We start from the raw sequence: 22,364 nt of genomic DNA, 5'->3' as shown, positions 1-22,364 counted from the left end.
TAAGCACCATCAATTGCCTTAAGGACTAGATGAGCACATATCAAATCACTATTTCAATACAATGTGAGATAATTCCTCATGGATTGAGATCACCTGGGTAGGTTTAGAGAGAGTGTGTGCTTGATCTGTCCATTGTTTCACCGACTGAAGGATCACAAGGGGATTAGGCCTTTCCTGTTTGAAAAGCACATTGTTCCTATAGTTCCATAGATAATAGCAAGTGATATAACTACTCAGGGATGGTTTTGTGAAGACCACTTAAGATTTGCTCTAAATGAAAAGAAACCAATGATGAAAATAAAGGGGGATAAGGAAAAAGCCCGAACATTCTTATTGGACAAAACCATATATAGATATAGGGGAAGAGTTCTCTGTCTGGGAGTGTGGCCCCTATACCAGCGTATGAGTCAATGAGAGTGCAAAGGAAGCATCAACAGAGTGGGGATTTTCACCTTTTATGTTGGGTGAGACAGTCATCTCACCTCCTCTGTGTCTGAGCACAACAGGGTACACTCCCGGATAGACTTCTTTTTCCCATAGATATATTAACAAGTAATGTGCCATTTAACTTTTGGCAAATAATATATAAGCATGAAAAATTGCTTTGTAAAATATCATTTCAAGAAGTTTGCAGCAACGTATTCTGCAATAGCCAGACTCGAAGTTAGGCCTGGTGACTCTATGCCAAAAAGGTTTACAAGACCAGGCACCCCATGAATGTCCTCCCCCTGCACAAATGCATCATGATGAGCCATGGAATCAACAGTTGAGAAAGAGAGGAAAACAGCAGAAAAAACATAATATATCCAGAGATAATGCTTGAAATGTCTGATGCAAGTGATGCAGAAAGAAAAAAAATTACATATTACCAGCCTAAGTCTTATGCAAATGATGTCAAGTTTTTGCTGTGTGTTTCTTACACAATATCATTGAAGAGTCTTTAAAAATTGACGCCTAATACTGGTCATTCCAACTGTACCTCAAACAAACTAGGTTATAAGTCAGTACAGAGTGTCACATCATTATGGTGGTGTCATAGACTAAATACTTCTTATATTCACTTGGCATGTTCAAGTAAGTTTCAATCTTTTCATGTTTGTTCTGAAATGGAAGGACATGGCATATGGTCTCTAGCTCACTGACCCAGACAGGTGAGAAACCTCTCTCTAAAACCTGCACGATAGAAAGAGAGCTGACATGTAAAATGTAACTGTTCAATCAGGATCTGATCTTGGAGAGGGCTAAGAGTACAGTGAATGTAGTGAAATAATAATGCGAGATATGGCCTCCAGTTTTGTCCATCAATTTCCTCAACAAAGCTGTCTTTTTTGTCTCTAGTGAATGCTTGGCCTGCAAGAATCAATTTCAGCATTGGAGGAAGTTTTGTTTCAATTTTTGATGACTTAACAAGCAAGCTTTGTAATTTTTGAAGTTCTCTATTTCTTTAGATAGGAGTTTCTATTTCAAAACTTTCCTTTTTATTTGTTCTTCCCTTATAGTTTAGTTTCCTATTTCAGTTGGGACTCAAAAGTCAATACTTTCCATACTTGTAACAGCTTGGCCAAAGCTATAAAAAGGCCCTCTATCGATTGTTGTGTATACACTTTTTTTTTGCTAACGACGGGGATCCAGGCCTTTGGCTTGACTAGTCCCGCCGGCCCATATTGACCCCACAACCGCATGGACCAGGTCATACCAGGGTTGAATGAGAACCATTCAACTTTTACCGAAAGAAGTGAAGAGCACTAAACCACGTGAGTGGCCCCAAGGAGGTAAGAGGAGTCAAACTCAGAACCACACGCTTCCTGAGGCAAAGGTCCTTTCCAACTTGGCTACCTCCTTGGGGTTAGTGTTTACAAACTAAGTCTACGATTTTCTGGTACCTCTCAACGTTGAGTTCGATCAGATTAAGACTCATGTTCTTAATTGTGACCCTTTTCCATCATTGGAGCAAGCCTACTCTACAGTTCAGTCTGAGGATAGTCGCCATACTGTCATGCTACAACTCCTTCCATAAGATCGGCTAGCCTTATATGCTGGTTCCGGTTCTCACTCTGGATCTGGTACTCGTGGTGGTTCTACATGATCTGGTGATCTTTCTACTTCTGAGAAGGAAGCGGTGAAGTGGGATTACTGTGGTAAATTAGTGGAAACTCTATGGGTGGCCTACCAATTCTTCTCATGGCCGTGGTTGTGGTCGCTCTAATCAGTCCAATGCCCACCATGCCGAGACTTCTGAGGATCCTCCCACTAGTGCTGTTTTTTCACAGGATGAGATCTCCCTTTTGCATCGTGATGTCATCTGATGATGAAGTTAGAGCCTTCACCGACTGTTGTATTCGTCCCATGGATTATTGACCTTGGTGCAACAGCTCCCATGTCTGGTTCTTTGAGTAAATTTTTGAAGTACTCTCCATCGCCACGTAGGAAAAAAGTCCGAGTCACTGATGGTTCTTTATCTTGTCTTAGGAAAAGGGACTATTAAGGGTTATCCCATGTATCTGTAGTCTTACATGTTCCGAATTTTACTTCTAATATTTTATCTATTAGTAGTCTTACCAAGGATCTGAACTGCAAAGTAACCTTTTTTCCTTCCCATTGTGTCTTTCAGGACCTTGAGACAGGGGGCAACGATTGGCAGTGGTAAGGTGTGTGGTGGCTTCTATCTTCTTGACGATGACTCTTCCTCTGAGATTCTACTTAGGCTCATCATATGGACTCTACTTCTTCTGCACTTTCCAAATTAATATATGCATCGGCATATGGGACATCCTCCCCTAGGCACATTAGCCAAAGTTTTTCCTAGCCTTTTAAAAAATGTACTCCGCATGAATTTTTTTGTGACGCTTGTGTCTTTTTTCCGAGCAAACTAAAAATATTTATTCAAGTTTTGATAATAAAAGCACAGTTCCTTTTTCATTGATCCATTTGGATGTGTGGGGCCCTACCCGTTGTGTTTCTAGTGTTTCATCATCACCAGTTTGTCACTTTTATTCATTGTCATACTAGACTCACTTGGATTTATCTATTAGGCCATAAAAGTGAAGTGTTTCACTGTTTTCAACTATTTCATTGTATGGTTCACACTCAATTTGATGCTCGGGTAGTAATCCGCTCCGCTAATGACAAGGAATATGTGGATGCTTCTTTCCAACTTTATTTGCCTGATCATGGAATTATTCACCAAACCAGCTATGAAGATACTCTAGCTCGGAATAGTGTGGCTGAACGAAAGAATTGGCATTTGTCGGAGGTTGCCAAGTTTCTTATGTTTGAGATGCATGTACCTCCACAATATTTGAGTGAAGTTGTTCTTAGTGTGGCTTACCTCAATAATAGGATGCCCCCCGGATATTGAATTCCCATTGCCTATTGAGAAGCTCACAAGTTCTTCAACTTTTATTGTTCCTCCAAAGGTCTTTGGTTGTGTTTGTTTTGCACACAATCATCACCTCCATGGGAAGCTTGACCCATGCGGCCTTTGATGTGTTTTCATAGGGTATTCCACCACTAAGAAGGGTAACAAATGTTACCATCCTCCTATGCATCATGTCTTTGTTACAATGGATTTTTTTTCCATGAGACAGAAGCCTACTATGCCCCATTGGCCTCACTTCAAGGGGAGTCGGGTGCTATACAGGTTGCTTCTCCTCTTCTAGTTCTTATCGATGGCAGCCCGTTATTTCAAAGGAGGGGAATCCAACTGAGCAGGGGATAAAAGACAGTTTGGTTGCATGGACTACTCCTGGGAAGAAGCCATTACAAGTTTATTCTGGAGACTAAACACGACCACTACCACTATGCCACACTAGTCACATACCTCTGATCCAGGTTCCCCTCCTCTGTCTGGTAATCGCCTCCCTCCTAGTGCTAGTGATCCTCCTTTTGATGATTTACCTATTGTTGTTCATAAAGGGACTAGAACATGTACTTAACACTCTATTTCTAATATTGTGTCCTACAATTCTCTTTCATCTTCCTATTAAGTGTTTGTCTCTTCTTTGTCCTTTGTTTCTATTCCTTAGAGTTAGAAGGATGCTTTTATAGACTCACATTGGAAGGATGCTTCGGTTGCCTTGGTTGTGTACCAGTGAGTAAAAATGAGTATCGGTTCAATACGGTTCAATATGAATCTATACGCATGTAATTCAATTGTTCACGGCTCAATTTTACGTATCAAGGGTATTGTAGACACCCAATTTTGTCCCCCTCCTCCGGCTATGATGGAATGCGGATCTTGGACGTGACTTCCAACTTCTGACTTACGATCAACAGAGATGATGATTGACTAAGAAAACCCGGAAACATCCCCTACCTAAAAAACCCTAGAAGCCCCGCACCGGAAAGAGGATCCAATTTTTGAATTTTTATATACGAAGGAATCCGGTCAAGATGACCATACGAATGGATAGTACTCGGAAATACAATTCCAACGATATATGGCACGTCAAAATCGGACCGACGGATCTCCTGCAATCGTCACCAAAAAATTCTATCTTTTAGCAGGCCAATGCGCGCCTGGCCTGCCTACCAGCCAGGAGCCCCACGCACAGCCTTGCTCACCCCCGCGTGCTGCTACTTGTGCCCCCACCTGCTTCTGTGGGCTCTCCCGTCTGTTGCTGCGTGTGCCCCCGCCTGCTGTTGCACGCACCCCCGCATGCTGTTCCGCACACCCTTTATTGCACACCTCACACATGGGCTAGCCAGCTCGCGCACAGCTGCACGTGCACTGTGCCTGCCCAGCCTATACACCATGCATGCCTAGCCTGTGCACTGTGCCTGCCTAGCCTGTGCACCTTACCTACCCATCCTTGCACCATGTTGGCACTCATGTATCAGTGCCAATTATGCCCTGTGCACTTCAACCCAACCTTGTGTGCCATCAATGGCCGGGATTTGTGTTCCTCTGGCCCGACGGGTGAAGAGATTTCCTCTTCACCCACTTTTACGTATGCACTACTCCACTAGCGTACCCTACACCGCAACCTCCTATTAATCCAAAAACCCACTTTTTACCCATTGGTTAAAAATTCTCTCCTCCCATTAGTCCAAAAACCCACTTTTTACCGATTGGTTAAAAATTCTCTCTCCTCCCTATTGGCCCGAAAATCCTATAAATACCCGTTTCTTTTGAATTTGACACACCAACATCACAACCACCCTTAGAGAGTGAAGCTCTACCTTCTCTCCTCTTCCCCTCCCCCTTTGAGTTTCTTCGGGTCTTTGGAGCGATTTTCGTCAAGATCCGAAATCTTGTTCAGATCTTCGAAGTGTTCTTGGGGACTTTGAAGATCTTCAATCCAAGTTTTTAGTCCAATCCATTTTTTTTTTACCAAAAACAGTATGTTCTTAGCCTCCCACCTTTGAGTGTTCTTAGTTTTTTCCAGAAGTAGAAATCCCTCCCCCTTTGAGGTTCTTCGATTCTACGAAGAGATCTTTGTCAAGATCCGGAGTTCTGTTCAGATCTTCAAAGAGTTCTTCGGGACTTTGGGGATCTTCAATCCATTTCTTTCCAAAAATAGTCGTTCCTAGCAGAAGCTCTGTCCGAGTGCCCCTAGAATCTTTTCAGAAATAGCCATTCCCAGCGGAAGCTCTGCCGGAGTGCCACCTTAGCCTAGCCCTCCCATAGCCTATCCCTAGCAGAAGCTCTGTTGGAGTGCCACCTCATCCTAAGCCCAAAAAGCCTTTCCTAGCCGAAGCTCTATCCGAATCCAAAATCGAAAGTAGCCGTTCCTAGCCGAAACTCTGCCCGAATATTATCACAGTCAGCATCTCTCAAGAAAGGAAGTTGGAGGTCAAGACCATCTTCCTCTGAGCCAGGAGAATCCAAAAACCAGTTCGTACTAGCATCAACCAAGGGATCCAACCCTCTTGAAGCTCAGGTATAATTTCTTACCCAAATTAGCATAATGTAGACTTTATATTGACCTTGTTTTGGCATATATAATCATTTAAATTCAGTCAATTTACATATGTGTGATAACTTAGCCACGCATGTGGAATAGGAATAATCGTGAAAAATGTTCGTTCTTAAGCATCTAGTAGGAAGAACAGGTGAACTGGGCAGATTGGGTGCCTAACAGCTTCCCAATTCTATAACCTGACACTTACCCTAAATCTTTGGACCAGACCAATTATCGGGCCCTGTTCTCAGGAATCGAGCCCACCTCCAAGTCTTAGGCCCATAATCCTAGGTGGCGACTCCAAACCCCTTTTGCATGATCCCCATCCCCGTATTGGACCATCATCAAATCCCCATCCCGAATGACGAACTTTACACTCTTGCAAAATAGGCCTCCATATATCTCTGAGCGGTGGTATGGTGGTGTAGGGCCCGCAAGCAAAGCACACACGGCATACCCCTCCCTCATGAAAGAGAAAGAGAGGAGAGGATGGGATGCAAGTCCTTTCCCCCCCGAAAGGGGAAGAGATATCTCATCTTCCGGCCGCTACCCTCATAGGTATCGGAGAGTATCAGTGGGTATTGTATCGGTGCCAACCAATACCAATACGTATCGGCCAATACGATATGATAAACACCGATACTTTAAACCATGGGTATACCCAGACTTATGGTATTGCTTGCCAGGAGACTTTTTTTCCAATTGCCAAGATGAACATTGTCCGAGTCATCCTTTCCTATGCTATCAACTTAGGATGGGAATTGCAACAACTTCATGTCAAGAATTCCATCTTTCATGGTGAACTTGACATGGATATTCCACCTAGTTTTTCTGGTAAGGAGGCTCAAGAGAAGGTTTGCAAACTGAAATGAGCATTGTAGGGGCTAAATCAAAAGGCTTGGTGTGGTCATTTTTATAAGGCTATATGTCTGTGGGTTACAAACAGAGTGATGCTGAGATCACACATTGTTTCTTAAACGTTCTGGGGATCATATTACTATTCTTATTGTATATGTGGATGACATTGTTGTCAGTGGAAGCGACCCTACTGAGATAGCTAAACTGAAAGCTTTTTTGAGTAAGGAGAAGATCTAGGGAAGTTGTGTTACTTTCTCAGCATTGAAGTTGCTCTCTCAACTAGAGGCATATTTCACAAAAATATACTCTAGATCTTCTTTTAGAGACTAGACTATTAGGGTGTAGCCTGTTGACATTTCTCGAGGCTAATGGTCATCTTCAAAGCAAAGATGGTAAGAGCGGTGGACAAAGGCAGATATCAATGATTGGTTGGATGACTTATTTATTTGTCTCATACTTGGCCAAACATCACCTATGTTGTAAGCTTGGTGAGTTAGCTTGTGCATGACCATGGAGGCTATGATTCGTATTCTTCGATACTTAAATTCAACTCTCGGAAACGGGATTCTTTTTTGCCTTATGATCACATGTGTGTGGAGGCTTTTATAGATGCAAATTGGGTTGGTTCACTAGATGATCGTAGTTCCACCTTAGGATACTGTACCTTTGTTGGTGCAATCTTGTCACCTGGCATAGCAAGAAAACAGGCTGTGGTTGCAAAGTCCAGTGCAGAAGCTGAGTTCAAAGCAATGGCTCATGGTATTTGTGAGTTACTGTGGCCTTGAGACCATTAGGATTTGGGCTTGACTACTTCATTTCCAATGATGTTGTATTGTCATTGATGTAGTACTATATTTGAAAGAATCAAAACAGTAGCCAATTGACAAGGATATATAGTCAAAGGATAGTTCAGATACAAATAATGAAGACTAGGAGTTAAATAGGACAGCAACTATGGAGGAAAAACAAAACAATAACCATGAGGGGCAAAACAGTAATTTCCAGCCCAAAAATAGGGTAATAAAGTGCAAACAAGCTTTAATTTCAAGAGTTGAATCAACCAAAGGAAGAAAAACAATAACTATTTGAACACAAAATTGTAATTTTTTCCAGATCTCGAGAAGGGAAGGGCAGAATTGGTATTTTGCAACTATCTCAAGATCAAGCCATCAGAAAGGGCTCAGATTTGAATTGATCTCCAAATTAGGGTTTTGAATGCCTAGTCAAAATTTGAGTTTGATTAGATGGGCTAATTGCTTAATCCGAAAAAAACGTGTGACTTCCAACCTTCTAGAAGACTTGAAGAAATTCAAGAAAAACTTGAAGAAGAATACTTACCTGTTGTTGGATGAAGAAGATGAAGAAAGAAGAAAGGGAAGAATGGGGGCCTTGGAATGGTTGTCTCAGCTGGGTCTCTCACCCTCAACTATCCTAGTTGATGAACACACTGTCTCAGGCAAATCTTTGCAAACAGCAAGAAAAAATTTCATTCAATCAAATTCGTGTCCAATGTTGTAGCCCCTTACAAACTTATATAAAAGGCTCAAAACCAATTCCAACACTAAAAAAAGGAAAGGCCTACCCCGATCCTTACTAATTGGAAAACCTAAATTGACTATGAAACTGAAATAAAAAAGAAAATATACTCAAAACATGACTAACTAAACTAATGAATTAAATCTTGTTTTCATACTCTGTACCCATATTTTAGGCCCATTAAAATGTCCTATTACAAGGAAAACACATGGGATCAAAGGCCCAACACCTTTAAGTGACTTATCTACATCAGTGATAGTAAGTCAGCTATTAGTATTGCTCATAACCCGGTTCAGCAATATCACACGAAGCACGTGCAGTTAGATCACCAATTCAACAAGGAGAAGCTGAAACAAGGTCTTCTTTGTATTTATTTTGTTCAGTCTAGTGATCAGTTAGCTGATGTCTTTACAAAAACTCTTAATAGTAAGTACTGGTATAAGGGTAGATTGGTCCTTAGGGGCATTGCTGTACTGGTTCTCTTTCTTACTTTATTACAGATAGAGAAGGGCTGGTGTTAGAGATCAAAGGGAACTGTTGAGGAGCCAAACAGGGAAACTAGATCCTGACTTTTAGGCTCAGGTACTGTCAATTCATGAGGTAAAAAAAGAAGGAAAGAAATAAATCTGATGTGCAGTCCAAATATTGGAGAGAAATTAGCAGTGAGAGGATAACAAGAGAAGGAAGAGAAATCTCCAGCCGTGGGGGAGGAGAGAGAGGGAGAAAGAAACCAGCCATTTTCTTTGGAAACAAGCCGAAAGAATAAAAAAATTTCCATTCAACAGATTCATCCTTGATTGGGGGGAGGTTGTTACAGATTTATAAAAATAAAGAAAATAAGTTACCATTCACTAGGGACTGTAGCTTCCTAATAACAAGCAAGGGGAGGATTCTCTGTCTGGCAGCATGGCCCCATGCTAGCGTGGGGTCCAATCACAGCATGTGCAGGAGCATCACCAAGGGTGGGATTTTTTGCATTCACAGGGGTGGGGCGGTCATCCCCCCCCCCCCACCTTCTTTGTGTCTGGGAGCTGATGCCATGCTGCCAAGCAGGGTTTCTTTTCCCTAACAAGAAACTCAACATTTAATAAATATCTTAAGGGCAAGAGATCACTGTCTGGTTGTGTGGCCCCTACACCAGTGAGGGGGGGGGGCAATGAAAGCGTGCGTAAGAGCATCAACATAGATGGAATTTTTTATTTTGTGGGGGTAGGCTGTAATTTCACACACTCTGTGTCTGGGTGCAGAAGCCACACAAGCAGGCAACGCTCTTTTCCTATATCTTAGACTGGAAAAAGAACTCTGTCCAGGAATATGGCCTATGCCAGCGCTCCCATGTGTCTATCTCTCTCCTTCCCATCTGAAAAGACATCTCTACCCCTTGTTTTGGAGAGGAGAGAGATAGACATAGGGAACGCTGGCATAGGCTGTGGTCCTGGACAGAGAATCACTTCCCATCTTAAACTTAAAAATTTCCTAACCAATGACTAAACAAGATTCCATAGCCGGCCCCTGTAAATTTTTTTATTTCAAGGGGGCAAGGGGTAATTTCATGCGCTCTGGATGCAGGAGCCACACAAGCAGGCAGCGAATGCCCCCCATTTGAATCCAATAAAATAGATCAAAAATCAAATTCCAAAAGGATAAAAAGTCAAACCCCCAGTCCAAGAACAAAACCTAGATTTTTTGTTGTAGGGGTGATTTTCAACTCTCAAAATCTGAGGTTTTTCTCCATTTTGAAAATTTTATAAATCTTATCATGGTAAAACATTATTAAAAACCAAAATTCCAATAAAATAATCTTTTGTTTTGATGTCCATAAATTTCATTCAGGCGATTTTAATAGCATTTGCGCACTTTAAATAAATTTGACCAAAACATAACTTTGTCATTACAACTCAGATTTAAGTATTCTTAGACTTGTTGGAAAGGTGGTTATGTGCTATACCTAATACAAAAAGTTTCATGTTAAAATAAAATCATTTAACCAGTCAAACTTACTTTAGAACATGAGCATTTCCTTAAATGTTGACTTAATGTGACTTAATGTTAATTTTTAATGATTTGATGTGGCTTAATGTTGATTTTTTATGATACAAGGTATACACAGCATACTAGAGGAAAAATAAAAGATAACACTTGATTGCCTTAGGCGCCTTGTTGCCTGAACGCTTAGCACCGTGGCAACTATGCTTCCCATCTTAAACTTTAAAATTTCCTAACCGATGACTAAACAAGACTCCACAACCTGCCTTAAAATTCTAATATAAAAATAGGGAAAAAGAAGCTGCTTGGTAGCTTGGTGCATGCGCCTAGACATAAAGGGAGACGAAATGACCACCCCGCCCCGTGAATGTGAAAAATCCCACCCTTGTTGATGCTCCCATGCATGCTATGATTGGCATCCACGTTGATGCAAGGGCCATATTTCCAGGCAGAGAACCCTCGCATAAAAATAAGATAATATTACATAAGTTCCCCACAACTTTAATTAAAAGGCTATCCTACCTTGTTATACAAGATCTGAACCACTACTGAAAAAATTAACCCTAGCCACATGATCTAAATTTTGGATTCCTTCTGCATTATTGTTATTGTTGGAAAAGTCCCATCTTTGAGTCTTGTAAGGTAGGATAACCTTCATTGACCGATCAGCATCCACAATCATCCACTTTGATGTGAGGATGATCACGATTTCGATCACAATCAGTAACAATCGCCTTCCTCACATCTCATATTTGCATAGGAAAAATAAATTCAACCATCTTAATCTCCATACAACAAACTCAACCTTATCCCAACTTAATGGGGTTGGCTACATGGATACATATAAAACAGAATACGAGAAATGAAAGTAAAAGGAAAGAAACCTACCACCAGCAAGTCAGGAAAATCTCAGCTAAATGGGGTTAGATACATGGATCCTTGTCCTCTAATCGGCTCTATCCAAGGTCATACTTGGGACAAGGCATACGCTATACATGTCATTCCTCACTACATTTTCCAATGGTCATAGCCGGTCATACAAATAACATCAAATTGTCTCTCCAATTAGAATATGTTCTTAGAGCTTCACAACTTCAATTGGGCTGTCGATCAGGTCATCTATGATTTCAATCGAGGTCTTTCTTGATTTTCATTGATTCTTCTAACATTGGATCTTCTTGCTGATCCTCTAGGATTGGCTGAAACTCTTTTTCAATTTCCTACTTTCTATTAGTGTATATTGCTTCTATTTTTCCTTACCCCTCGTGAAGTCCTTCTGTACTTTCTACCATGTAATTCTGAAACTATTCTACCAAATTAATCACATGTTGGATCAGCTGTATAACCATGATCAAGGTTTGGCTCTAATACCAAACTGATGCAGATCGATCAAGATGGATCTGTAAGTAATGGGCTAAGTTCGAAGATTCTGTTTCAAAGACTGATATTGCTTAGATCTACAAATCAGATCTAATGGCTACGATAGCTCAGATCTAGTGGCCAGTACCAGATTTTAACGCCTGAAATTCCAGGTTCAAATTTAAAAATATCAAACCAGAATCGAGAGATTGATGAGGTGAATTTGATATGAGAGAAGCTTGTGATCAAAGGGAACTCAGAACTGTTGAGGAGCCAAACAGGAAATTAGATCCTAAGGTTTAGGATCTGGAACCATCAATCGATGAGAGAAGAAAAAGGGAAGAGAAGAAATAAATCTGATGTGCTGTCCAAAGATTGGAGAGAAATTCGGGGAGAGAGGATAACAAGAGCAGGAAGGGAAATCTCCAGCTGTGGGGGAGGAGAGAATCCCCTTACCAAATTCGAGAGAGGGAAGAAGAGCGAGAAAAGCTAGTCTCTTCCTTTGGTAACAAATCAAAATAATCTAAATTTTTTATTCAACTAATTCATCTTCTTTTTTTTTTTTTTTTTTTTTGGGGGGGGGGGGAGGGGTAGGTTCTTACATATTTATAGAAATACAGAAAACAAATTTCTACTCACTAGGAACTCTAGACAACAAATAACCTTTTCTAATAAGGTAAAGACTGTATAATGTAGAAGTAGGTTACAAGTAACTACCTCCAACAAATTACAACTCCAAACAAGACAATTCAAGACTCAAAGCTAACTTGATAACAATCAGAATTAGACTAGGAGAACAAAAGAAATAAACCAGAACTATTCCCATTGATGGAAGGGCTTAGGGAAGAGAAGGAAAATAAGAATAGAGGGGAAAAAAGAAAGGAACCACACCTCACACATTGCACAACTCAAATTAATTCTCATTCAAAATTTCACCTTTTTCCAACATTGATTATATGCAAGTATTTAAAGAGAAAATAACAAGACTCCTACTTAGACTCTAACACTGAAACAGACTACTTCTCTATCTCCTACGTATCCTACCCAAAAACAAACATGAGAAAATAAAAAGACATTATTAAACTAAACTACTTCCGACCCTTGTTGGACAAAAACCTGGGCTGGACCGGTTCTTCTGGGCTCTTGGCTTCCAAAGCTAATCATGCATGCGTTGCTTGTAATCAGAAGGCAGGAATCTTTGGTTCATGATTTCATGCATTTCAGCCCAAGTAGTGATTAAACCAATGCCTCGGATTCAGTTCTATTGTTGTTGCTTGACCCACCAGACTCAGGCTAGGCCTTTAAGTTTAGCCTCTACAAATAGGATCTTTCGTGCCTCAGTCAACTCATACCATCTAAAAAATGTCTCTAAGCTGTGAATCCAGTTAAGGTACAGTACTGGATTGTTATCTCCATAAAAATCAAGGACATCCAATTTTGTTGCTCTTTTTGCTCCATCATCATATCTACCAATTTCATATGGTGGTGGAGGTGGTGGTGGTGGTGGCGGTGGTGGTAGTGGTACTGAGGGATCCTGTGGAGTAGTGTTGGAAGAATCCCCAGATTGAATGAGACTTTTTCGTTTATCTGCTGCCACCAAACGATCAATAGAAACTTACATAGATTCCATCATTGTCTTAAGGAAAGTGACAACGGTAGTGAGAGCATCAATCTTCGCATCAGTTTCTCCTTTATAGGAGTTTAGTTGTTGAAGAACTTCACTATTGGCTACCATGGTGGAGATAGGCAAGATTACACTAAAAAATGATGGCAAAATAGTAAATAAAGGACGTTTAAAGAGCAATGGCAGAATGGTAAATAACTCTGTGTTCTTTTTTTTTTTCAAGGATGGCAGAATTATAAATATTGAAAGTTCAATTTAAATCCAAAGGAATAATATCACGAATGCTCTTAAGGGTATACTTGGAAGGGATTAAAAAAATAGGACAAAAAGAGATAATGGAGGAAGGGAAGGGTATTTCAGTAAATAAAAAGGTAATAAGGAGATGAAGGATGGATCAAGGGGCGGGTTTTACCGACAAAGGAGGGATCTTCTCCTTGTTGGAGATGGGAACCTGAGAAGCCACAAGTGGAAGATCGTGGGTGCTCTGATGCAAGAAGGGAAAGGGCCTGGCGACTTCGACTGTGGGGAGCAGCGGCGGAACTCCAGGGAGCTTCGGCTGGCAATGGCGGGAGCTTCTGAAATCAGGTATGCTCTTCTTCACTGCCTTCTTCTGATATCGCTCACCTTCTCTTCTTCTTCCTTTTTCTTTTTCTTTCCTGGTTCGATCTTCCCTCTTGACCCTCTCTTCTTGCTTCTTTTTTTCTAGTGCGATCTTCCCTACAGACTCTCTGCCTCACCCTTTTTTTTCTTTTCTGTTCTTATGTTCTATTCTTCTCTTCCTCCTTCCTACTTCTTCTTCTTCTTCTGATTTCTGTTTCTCTCTTCTCTTCTCGTCTTCTGCACTGCTGTTTCTTTTTTTTTTTTTTTTCTCTCTGCTGCCGGAACCATAGAAAAGGGTCTCAATCAAAGAGATTTGGGAGAAAGAAGGGACGGTGGGACAGAGGGGTCGATTCTTCTCTGGACAGAATTGATTCTTTTTTATTTTTACTGTTCTCTGTCTCTATAAGAACCAGAACAGAGAATGGGAAGGAAAGTAGAGAGATAGAGGGAAAGGGATGGAGATCCTTTGGCTCCGATACCAAGTTGATGGAAGGCCTTAGGGAAGAGAGGGAAAATCAGAATAGAGGGGGGGGCAGGAAAGGAACCACACCTCACACATTGCACAACTCAAATTAATTCTCATTCAAAATTTCACATTTTCTAATATTGAATATATAAAAGTATTTAAAGAGAAAATAATAAGATCCTACCTAGACTCTTAACACTGAAACAAACTCCTACTTCTCTATATCCTACGTATCCTACCTAAAAACAAACATAAGAAAATAAAATACATTATTAAACTAAACCGCTTCCAACCTTGTTGGACCAAAAACCAGAGCTGGACCGGTTGTTCATGGTGCTTGGCTTCCAAAGCCGATCATGCTGGTCCAATCAGGTAAGTGCAGCCTTATTTGCATCACCCACAGTATAAGGACAAATCGGTTCACAAAAAAAACCAAACAAAACCAAATTGGCAGGAGAGAGAAAATGACCTGCGATAAGGCAAAAGAGAGAGGCCTGCGGTTGGACTTGTGGTGCTCAGATTGAGCTGCAATTCTGGTCGATGGTAGGTCCCAGTAAGGGTACAACAACCGCCAAATGTGGAAGACTTCTGACTGTTGGTGAGGGAGATACTCATGTTCTTGATTTCAGACCTAAGAGAGAATGTGAGAGAATTCTGCAGGAACAGTAGCTGGACTTCTTGGACAGCTTCCAGAAGAGGACCGAGTGGTCCTATGGCAGCCTAGAGCACCTTCAAACAGTGGTGGTTTGTTCTGATCACAAGATGGGACCAAGAAGAGAGATCGCAGGTTTCAAAACCCCCACTTCAAGGCTGGCCGATTCTGGTTCTGATGGGTCTGGACAGGTCTGAACTTCTATCACTTGATTATTACAGCAATAATAAATCCAAACAGTAAACTGAAGTAATAAGAGAACAAGAAGCAAGGAAATTGTGGGTGGGATTGGCTATCTCGGCCAGGGCGTCTCACCCACAGCTATCCCGGCTGTTTAAGCAATTGACTGCAATAATTCTTTATTTAAATCTGAGAAATAAGAGTACAAGAGCTCCTCTATAAATAGAGAGCAGAACTAGCCAATAGCAGCCATAACATACTAGGAGTTGGACTCCAAATAGGGCTAGACTAGCAACCTAATTGGAATAGGCAATTGCTAGCCACTTAACTAATAGCCACTAATGGGCAAGGTAAATTGCAATTGATGTGCCCGATGGGCCTTTTAAATCATTAATAACTTAAATCACTTAAGTGTATAATCGATGGGCCCAATGGGCCCTTATCTAACAACTAACATCCACCCTTAAGTGGAGATCGACTAACACTTCTTGGTCTGGGCTTTCCTCCTGCGATAGCCCAGTCGAAAGTGTGGATCTACATCACTGTAGCTTCCTAATGACAGGCAATTCAACATCTAATATAATAAAATATCATAAACTTAAAAAAAAATCATCATTGATGGCTAACTTATCAAAGAATTTCCTGCTTTTTTTGTTGTATGGAGTATGGAATAAGTCAATCATCCAAGACCCCATGACCTGCCTTTGAACTCTAATGTAAGAAAATTACATAATTGCGCCCACAACTTAATTAAAGGACTATACTTCCCTGGCATACAAAATCTGAACCAATACCAATCAAAATTAACCCCAGCCACACCATTTGAATAGTGGATTGCTTCTGCACTAGAAAGTTTTAGACTTTACCTCCTATTTGGCTTCAGGATATTCCCTTGAAACTTATCTCCTTTGAGGTCCACATTTGTATTTAACGTGTATGAACAGTTGGTCACTGACACAAATGCCAACACAACACTGACTCACAGCTATATCAATGGCAGGAGGCTGTAATGTAAGGTTAGGTGACAACTACCCAAACCAATTCAGGATCACAGAAATATAACCGAAACAGGTACTGGTTTAGGTCTAATATCAGTACAAGAATATGTAATAACAGTAGGAAAAATAGGTTATTTCAATCCCTAGAACTCCCAACAAAACCCAGGAAATACGGCCAATAACCCCAGCCCAAATATAGCAATAGGAAGCAGCCAATAATCCCAATACTCAAGAATCAGAAATTATCCTTCATTCATGAACCATAGCAATATAAGAAGTATAGATGGAGGGACTCAGCCCTCAAAATATTAGACTGAAGTGATGGCTAAATCTGGAGATCAGCAGATTCTTAAATTAGGTCACAAAACAAGAGATCTTCAATACTCCCTATCCTGACCTCAGAACAGGCAAAGTCCTTGATTGAGTGGGGCTCCCAATGGGGTGGTTCTGTCCTCCAAAAGTGGGCTGAACCTGATGGCAGGACAGAGAGATCGACCACCTTTAAGGTTTCTTCAAGAAGACCTCAGAAATCAGTATCACAAGGGAGGGAATTCCTTCTTTCGATCAGCAGTAATGGCAATGGAAGGTTGGAGTCGTTGGACTTCCAAGAGAAATTCAGACACCAATACCAGCAGCTTCAATGGAGGTTCGATAGGTCTCAGATAGATGAGAAATGAAATTCAGAAATTGGGATCAATTGCAATAAGGAGAAGAAGAAGGAAGATAGGAGGGGCCTCTCACCATCACTCTCACTGAGCACTGAATCTCTCAGCCAAAGCAATAAGCTTCTATTTTTTTACTCAAATCATGTGGGGATAATGCTCAGCAGAGTGGCCAATATTTTGTTTCCTTTTTGAATGTCTTGGATGACATGTTAGTTATATTTCTATTCTTATGTTTACTTGATTGTCAAGAGATGGTTTAGGAAAGATTAGTTTAGTTTATATTTTTCAATAAAATACTCAATTTAGAGTTTCCTCTTTTTTTTTTGGTAATCAGTTTTAGGCCTATATAAGAGACCCATCAGTTGCAATTGGAACTAAGCCAAGTTTAACACAATTTTTTTAATTTAACTCATATCTGAGAAAGCCAAACCTGAGAGTGTGAGATGCCCAGCCCAAACCTCCATTCTTCTTCCCCTTTCTCAACCCTTCTCCATCTCTGTTTCTGTTTTATTTCTTTATTTTCTGTTACATCTGCTGAATAATTGGGAGGTTGTTAGGATATTGTTAAGACGGTTACAACTCACAAGGCTAACAACTTCAGTTGGTTAGAAGGACAAGACAACCCTGCGGCAGAACTTTGATCCATCATAACTTACTGACCTGGGATAAGTTTCTTTCCATATTTTGGAGTATCACTCAGCACCCTAATGGAGTCCTTCAATCAGAAGAGTGCGGCTAATTGAGGCCTGTAGCTGCTGTTCTTGAAATCTCCAGAAGTTTCCTATTTTGGCTCAAAATCAAGAACTACCACAATTTACTCTCAGCCATCAACGAAGGCTCTCATTTTGAGGATCAATCAAAAGGCCTACCAGGGAGGTTTGACCAGCATTGGAGGGCCATCTGTGGCCTGGATCTGCTATAGCAAGTTTTCTCCCAAAACTTCTTTTTTCAAAGCCTAAAATCAAGAAGAATCATAACTCACAGACCAGACGGCAGAATTCAACATAATTTTGAGGGTTTGTTTTTTCCCATATGAACCTCCTTCGATCCCAATTTCATGGTCACCTCAGACGTGGATTGTATGTTACGGATTTCTCTCTTAACCCTAGTTTTTTCAGATTCCTTGAGTTGATTAAATATTTCTGACATCTGATCCTAACTTCTGTGAGTTGTTGGAGCTTGTTAATGGTATAATTTGGAATTGATTACTGGGGTAATCAATCTTACATCAAAACCTGTACAAGAAAAACCTCCCATGTGAGGGGAATTAGAAACTCCTAATACAATTAAATAAACTCAATCCTACTTTCTAAGTCTGAAATTAGAAACTATTCCTAACTAACTTGCTATTACATGAAAATAGAAAGTCACTAATATGGAATGTAAATATGCACTAACTAAATAAGATCATATTCATTTTCACTTGCTAGCTGTCCAAGGAACTTCACACTCTTCTAGAAGCCCACTACCACAAGTAACCAGATCCCCCAAAGACCTCCACACTTTGGCCAGAATTAGGGCTTCTTTAACAGGCTGTCAATAGCTGTCTTGGACAAGAATAAGGGCTTCACCAGGGCTTGAATAAGACCAGAACATGGGCCTAAATATGGGCTTGAGTATGGCCTAAACTGATGACCAAAATAGGCCTCAGTTGGGGGCTTGGGCTGCCTGTAACCAAAACCATGCGGACCCTTTAAGGGTCTGTTTGGACTGATCTCACACTGCATCAGGCTGAGAGAATTTCTTACAGAAACAGGGGAGAGATGCTATCAAATTTTTTGCAGAAATGTGGCCTAGAACATGTCTTAATGAGCAATAACCACACCTAATCATGGTAAGTAATGGCTGAAGACAATTTTTATTGCTTTTAGATGTAATGGGTGAAGACAATTCAAATAAATTTTCATAAGCACACATAAAAATAACGATTTTGCTGGTTGCACTTGTATAATTATCTATAAAGATTTAAGAAATTCTATATTCTTTCAGTCCCTGAATCACTATTCATGTGGTTTACTGAATTTCACACGTTGTTGTCATGATAGATTCCGAAACCTCCACATGTATCCATGTTTCAGGGGGCTCTATTATTCACTCTTTAACCCTTTGATGCCATGGTCTTTTTTTTTTATGAATAGATAATATATAAAATAGGGAAAGAGGGGGGATATACAAACCAGAGGAGCCGAATGAAAAAAAAACCCTACTGGGTGGGGGGAGGGGAGAATAAAATAGGCTAAGGGAGGCCCCAGGAGACAGCAATAAACCTTTTCCTTTGGGTGTCCGCTACTGACCTATGGGGGAGGGAAGCAAGTTTGGAGGAGACGCAAAGTAAATGGCCTTCCAAATCTTATCGAAAGATCTGGAGTTGGAAGTGCATCTACGAAGGTTATGTTCCATTCAGACATGGGAGATAGCAGCCCCGAACGCAAGCTTTCTAGCAGCGTCACGAATGGAGTTGCCAGAGAAGGTCATGTCAATCCAAATCCACTCTCTTTGAAGGGGAAGGGGGGATCTCCAAGTAGGCCAGCATTTGGAAAGGACAAACTTCCAAATGCGGGAGGAGAAGGGGCAGTCAAAGAAGAGGTAGTCAGTATCTTCAATACCGTTCCAACAAAGACAGCAAGCAGAGGAGACAAGAATATGGCGAAAGATGAGGAAGGATTGGGTGGGAAGGCAATTAGAGAGCTCTATAGACAGTAAGGCTATGATGAGGGATGTGGCCTCGGAACCAAACAACCTTGTGCCAAGGGACTGTCGTGTTGGAGGATCTGGAGTGGTTCTAGGCCGAGAAGGAGAAGCGACCCGAAGAAGAGGGGGACGAAATAATGCGATCAGCACTAGAAGAGGGGAGAGGAATGGAGGTGATGGAATTCCAGAAGATGGAAAGGGAGGGGATATTGGGGTTGGTCCAAGAACCATTGGAGATGATCGAGGAGACAGGGGCAGATCTAGGGATATTATAGGAATAGATCTATCTATGGCCTACAATCAGGGAAAGCACTAGAGCTAGATGCCAGTTATCAAGCCAGAAGGAAGTATTCGACCCATTTCAAATAAGAGATTTAATGGCAATCAAGGCTTGGGGTCTAGCAAGGAGGATCTTGCGCCAAACCCAAGAGGAGTTAGGTTTAGCGCTACAAGTCCAGAGGTAGTCTTTGCTAAGGAAGGGAGAGTAGAGCCACGACACCCAATGCCTGGATGCTTGGAAACTACCTTCTAGACAACTTGAGGATGGCGGCGGATTTGACATCCTTGATACACCTAATGCCAAGACCTCCTTCACTCTTTGGAAGGCAGACGGAGGACCAACAAATGGGGTGGAGAAATTTAGGCAAATCGGTACCTTTCCACAAGGAGCAGAATAGGGATTCAATGGATTTGGTGATGGATTTGGGAAGCTGAAAAACTCCGAACCAATTAATATAGGAGGATTAAAGCAATGATCGAATGAGAACCATATAACCTGCATACGACAACATCCTACCTTTCCAGTGTTGGAGCCTCTTGTGAATTTGGTTGAGCATAGGGATGCAGTGATGGGCAGTAAGCCTAGAGGAGATGAGGGAAAGACCAAAATATTTAACAAGAAGAATCCTAATGGAGAATCCAGTTACTCAAGGAGGCGAGCTTTAGAGGAATCGGAGACACCGGTTAGAAAAAGACAGGATTTGAGCCAGTTAATCTAAAGGCCAGAGAGGGACTCAAAGAGGTGGAGAGTTGACATAATGGTAGAATGGAACCCCTGTCAGCTTTGGAGAAAATCATAAGATCATCAGCAAAAGCTAAGTGGGTAAGGTTGGAAGCTTTGCACTTGGGGATGGGAGAGATGAAAAGATTGTCAATATGGGATTGGATTGATCTGGAGAGGACTTTAAGAGAAAGGTAGAAAAGGAAGGGGGAGAGGGGACATACGTGACGAATGCTAACAGAAGAGGGGAAGAATCCAACAAGGGAGCTGTTCACGAGAATAGATAATTTGGGGGAGGAGATGCAGGCATGGAATCAACTAATGAAGGAAGGGGGAAAGGACAGGGAAAGGACTCTAAAGACGAAATCCATCTAATAGAGTCAAACGCCTTGTGGATATCAATCTAGAGGAGGGCAGCAGGGGAGTGGGATTTCTTGTCAAAACCACGAACAATCTCATGACAAAGAATGATGTTATTCAAGATGCCGCAATCAGCAATGAAGGATGATTGTTTCACACTAACAAAAAAATCAATAACAAGCTGGATATAGTTGGCAAGGATTTTGGCAATAAACTTATGCAGGAGGTTACATAAGGAGATGAGCCTGAAGTCAACTAAAGAGGAGGCACCTACTTTCTTGGGGATGAGACGGAGAAAGGTGTGGTTGATGCGAACAACTTGGGAAGGGTTGAAGAAGAAGCTCCTAATGACTTTGGTGAGATCATCACCAATGATGTCCCAACAAGAGGTGAAAACCTCCATACTGGAGCCGTCAAGGCCAAGAGCTTTGTTAGCCTTGTGGGAATGGATAGCCGCATGGATTTTTTTATCAGAGGGAATAGACAGGGGGGGATAAGATGGTTGGGAATGAATTTGTTGAGGGGGAGCGGGGAGGGGGGAGCAGAAGAGGAAGAGGAAGAGGAAGAGGAAGAGGGGGGGACAGAAGATACCCTTGAAGTAGGACTCACACTCCTCTTTAATGCCAGCAGGCGATCTCAAGGTGGATCCGGAGCTGTCCACTAGAAGGAGAATGGAGTTGGAGTTGGAGTTGGTTCTGGATTTGATAGATTTATAAAAGTAAGAAGAGTTCGAGTCCCCAAGGTCAAGCCATTTGATGCGAGTCTTTAGCTTAAGGAAGCTTTCTTCCTGAGACAAGAAAGAAGCCAGCTCAAGGGAGGTCTCCTTCTCTTCATGGGCCAGAGAAGAGCTGAGGAGATCGGATTACAGCCGAATTTAGATGGATTTGAGCTTGGACTTGCAATCAGAGACCTTGGAGGAGATGACGCCATAGGTGGAGGAATTCAATTCTTAAGGGCAAGCTTGACAATTTTAAGCTTAAGAGCAAAGGAAGAGGGGGAGAGAGTCCACGGGAAACACGAATTTCCCATGCAGATTGGACAATATGGAGGTGATGCAGTTGGGCGTGGGAAGATGGGGTTAATTTAGTACTTTGATTTGTTTCCTTATTTGTTAGTGTAAGCTGTGGTCAAGTTAGTTGGGAGATTCAGATTTTTATTTCAGTTGCTAATTTATATTAGTATTCATTTTAATTAGTTTCCAATGTTATGCTTTGATTTTCCTCTATATAGCCATGTAACGGTGAAGATTACAGACTTTGGAATTGAATAGTTGTTTTCGTTTGAAACCATGGTTGTGTGAGCTTCGACTACCTCTCACCCCACTGATCTTCTTCCTTCTTGTTTCCCTCTCGTATCTTCTTCCCCTTGCTGTCACTTTCTTTACCTGAACATACTATATTCTGGGCAGTGTCTGCAAGCTATCAAAAACTGAACCGAGCTTCTCACATGCTCTACTGTTGTGGCCGAGATTTGTTACGCTTGATTC

General features: G+C 41.3%; 1 protein-coding gene across 1 annotated transcript in view; it reads right to left on the bottom strand.

Annotated features, from left to right (window-relative positions):
• Positions 1-308: 308 nt before the first annotated feature.
• LOC122065489 (L-2-hydroxyglutarate dehydrogenase, mitochondrial) overlaps positions 309-22,364 on the bottom strand; it is a 37,920-nt gene continuing 15,864 nt past the window's right edge. The window contains exon 5 of the mRNA XM_042629295.1: positions 309-728. Within this exon, the coding sequence (XP_042485229.1) occupies positions 615-728 (114 nt within the window). The 3' untranslated portion in view covers positions 309-614. The remainder of the gene's footprint in view (positions 729-22,364) is intronic.

The sequence above is a fragment of the Macadamia integrifolia genome, unplaced genomic scaffold, assembly GCF_013358625.1.
Source record: "Macadamia integrifolia cultivar HAES 741 unplaced genomic scaffold, SCU_Mint_v3 scaffold2036, whole genome shotgun sequence".
NCBI lineage: Eukaryota > Viridiplantae > Streptophyta > Magnoliopsida > Proteales > Proteaceae > Macadamia > Macadamia integrifolia.
This window is presented reverse-complemented; position numbering and strand designations above follow the sequence as displayed.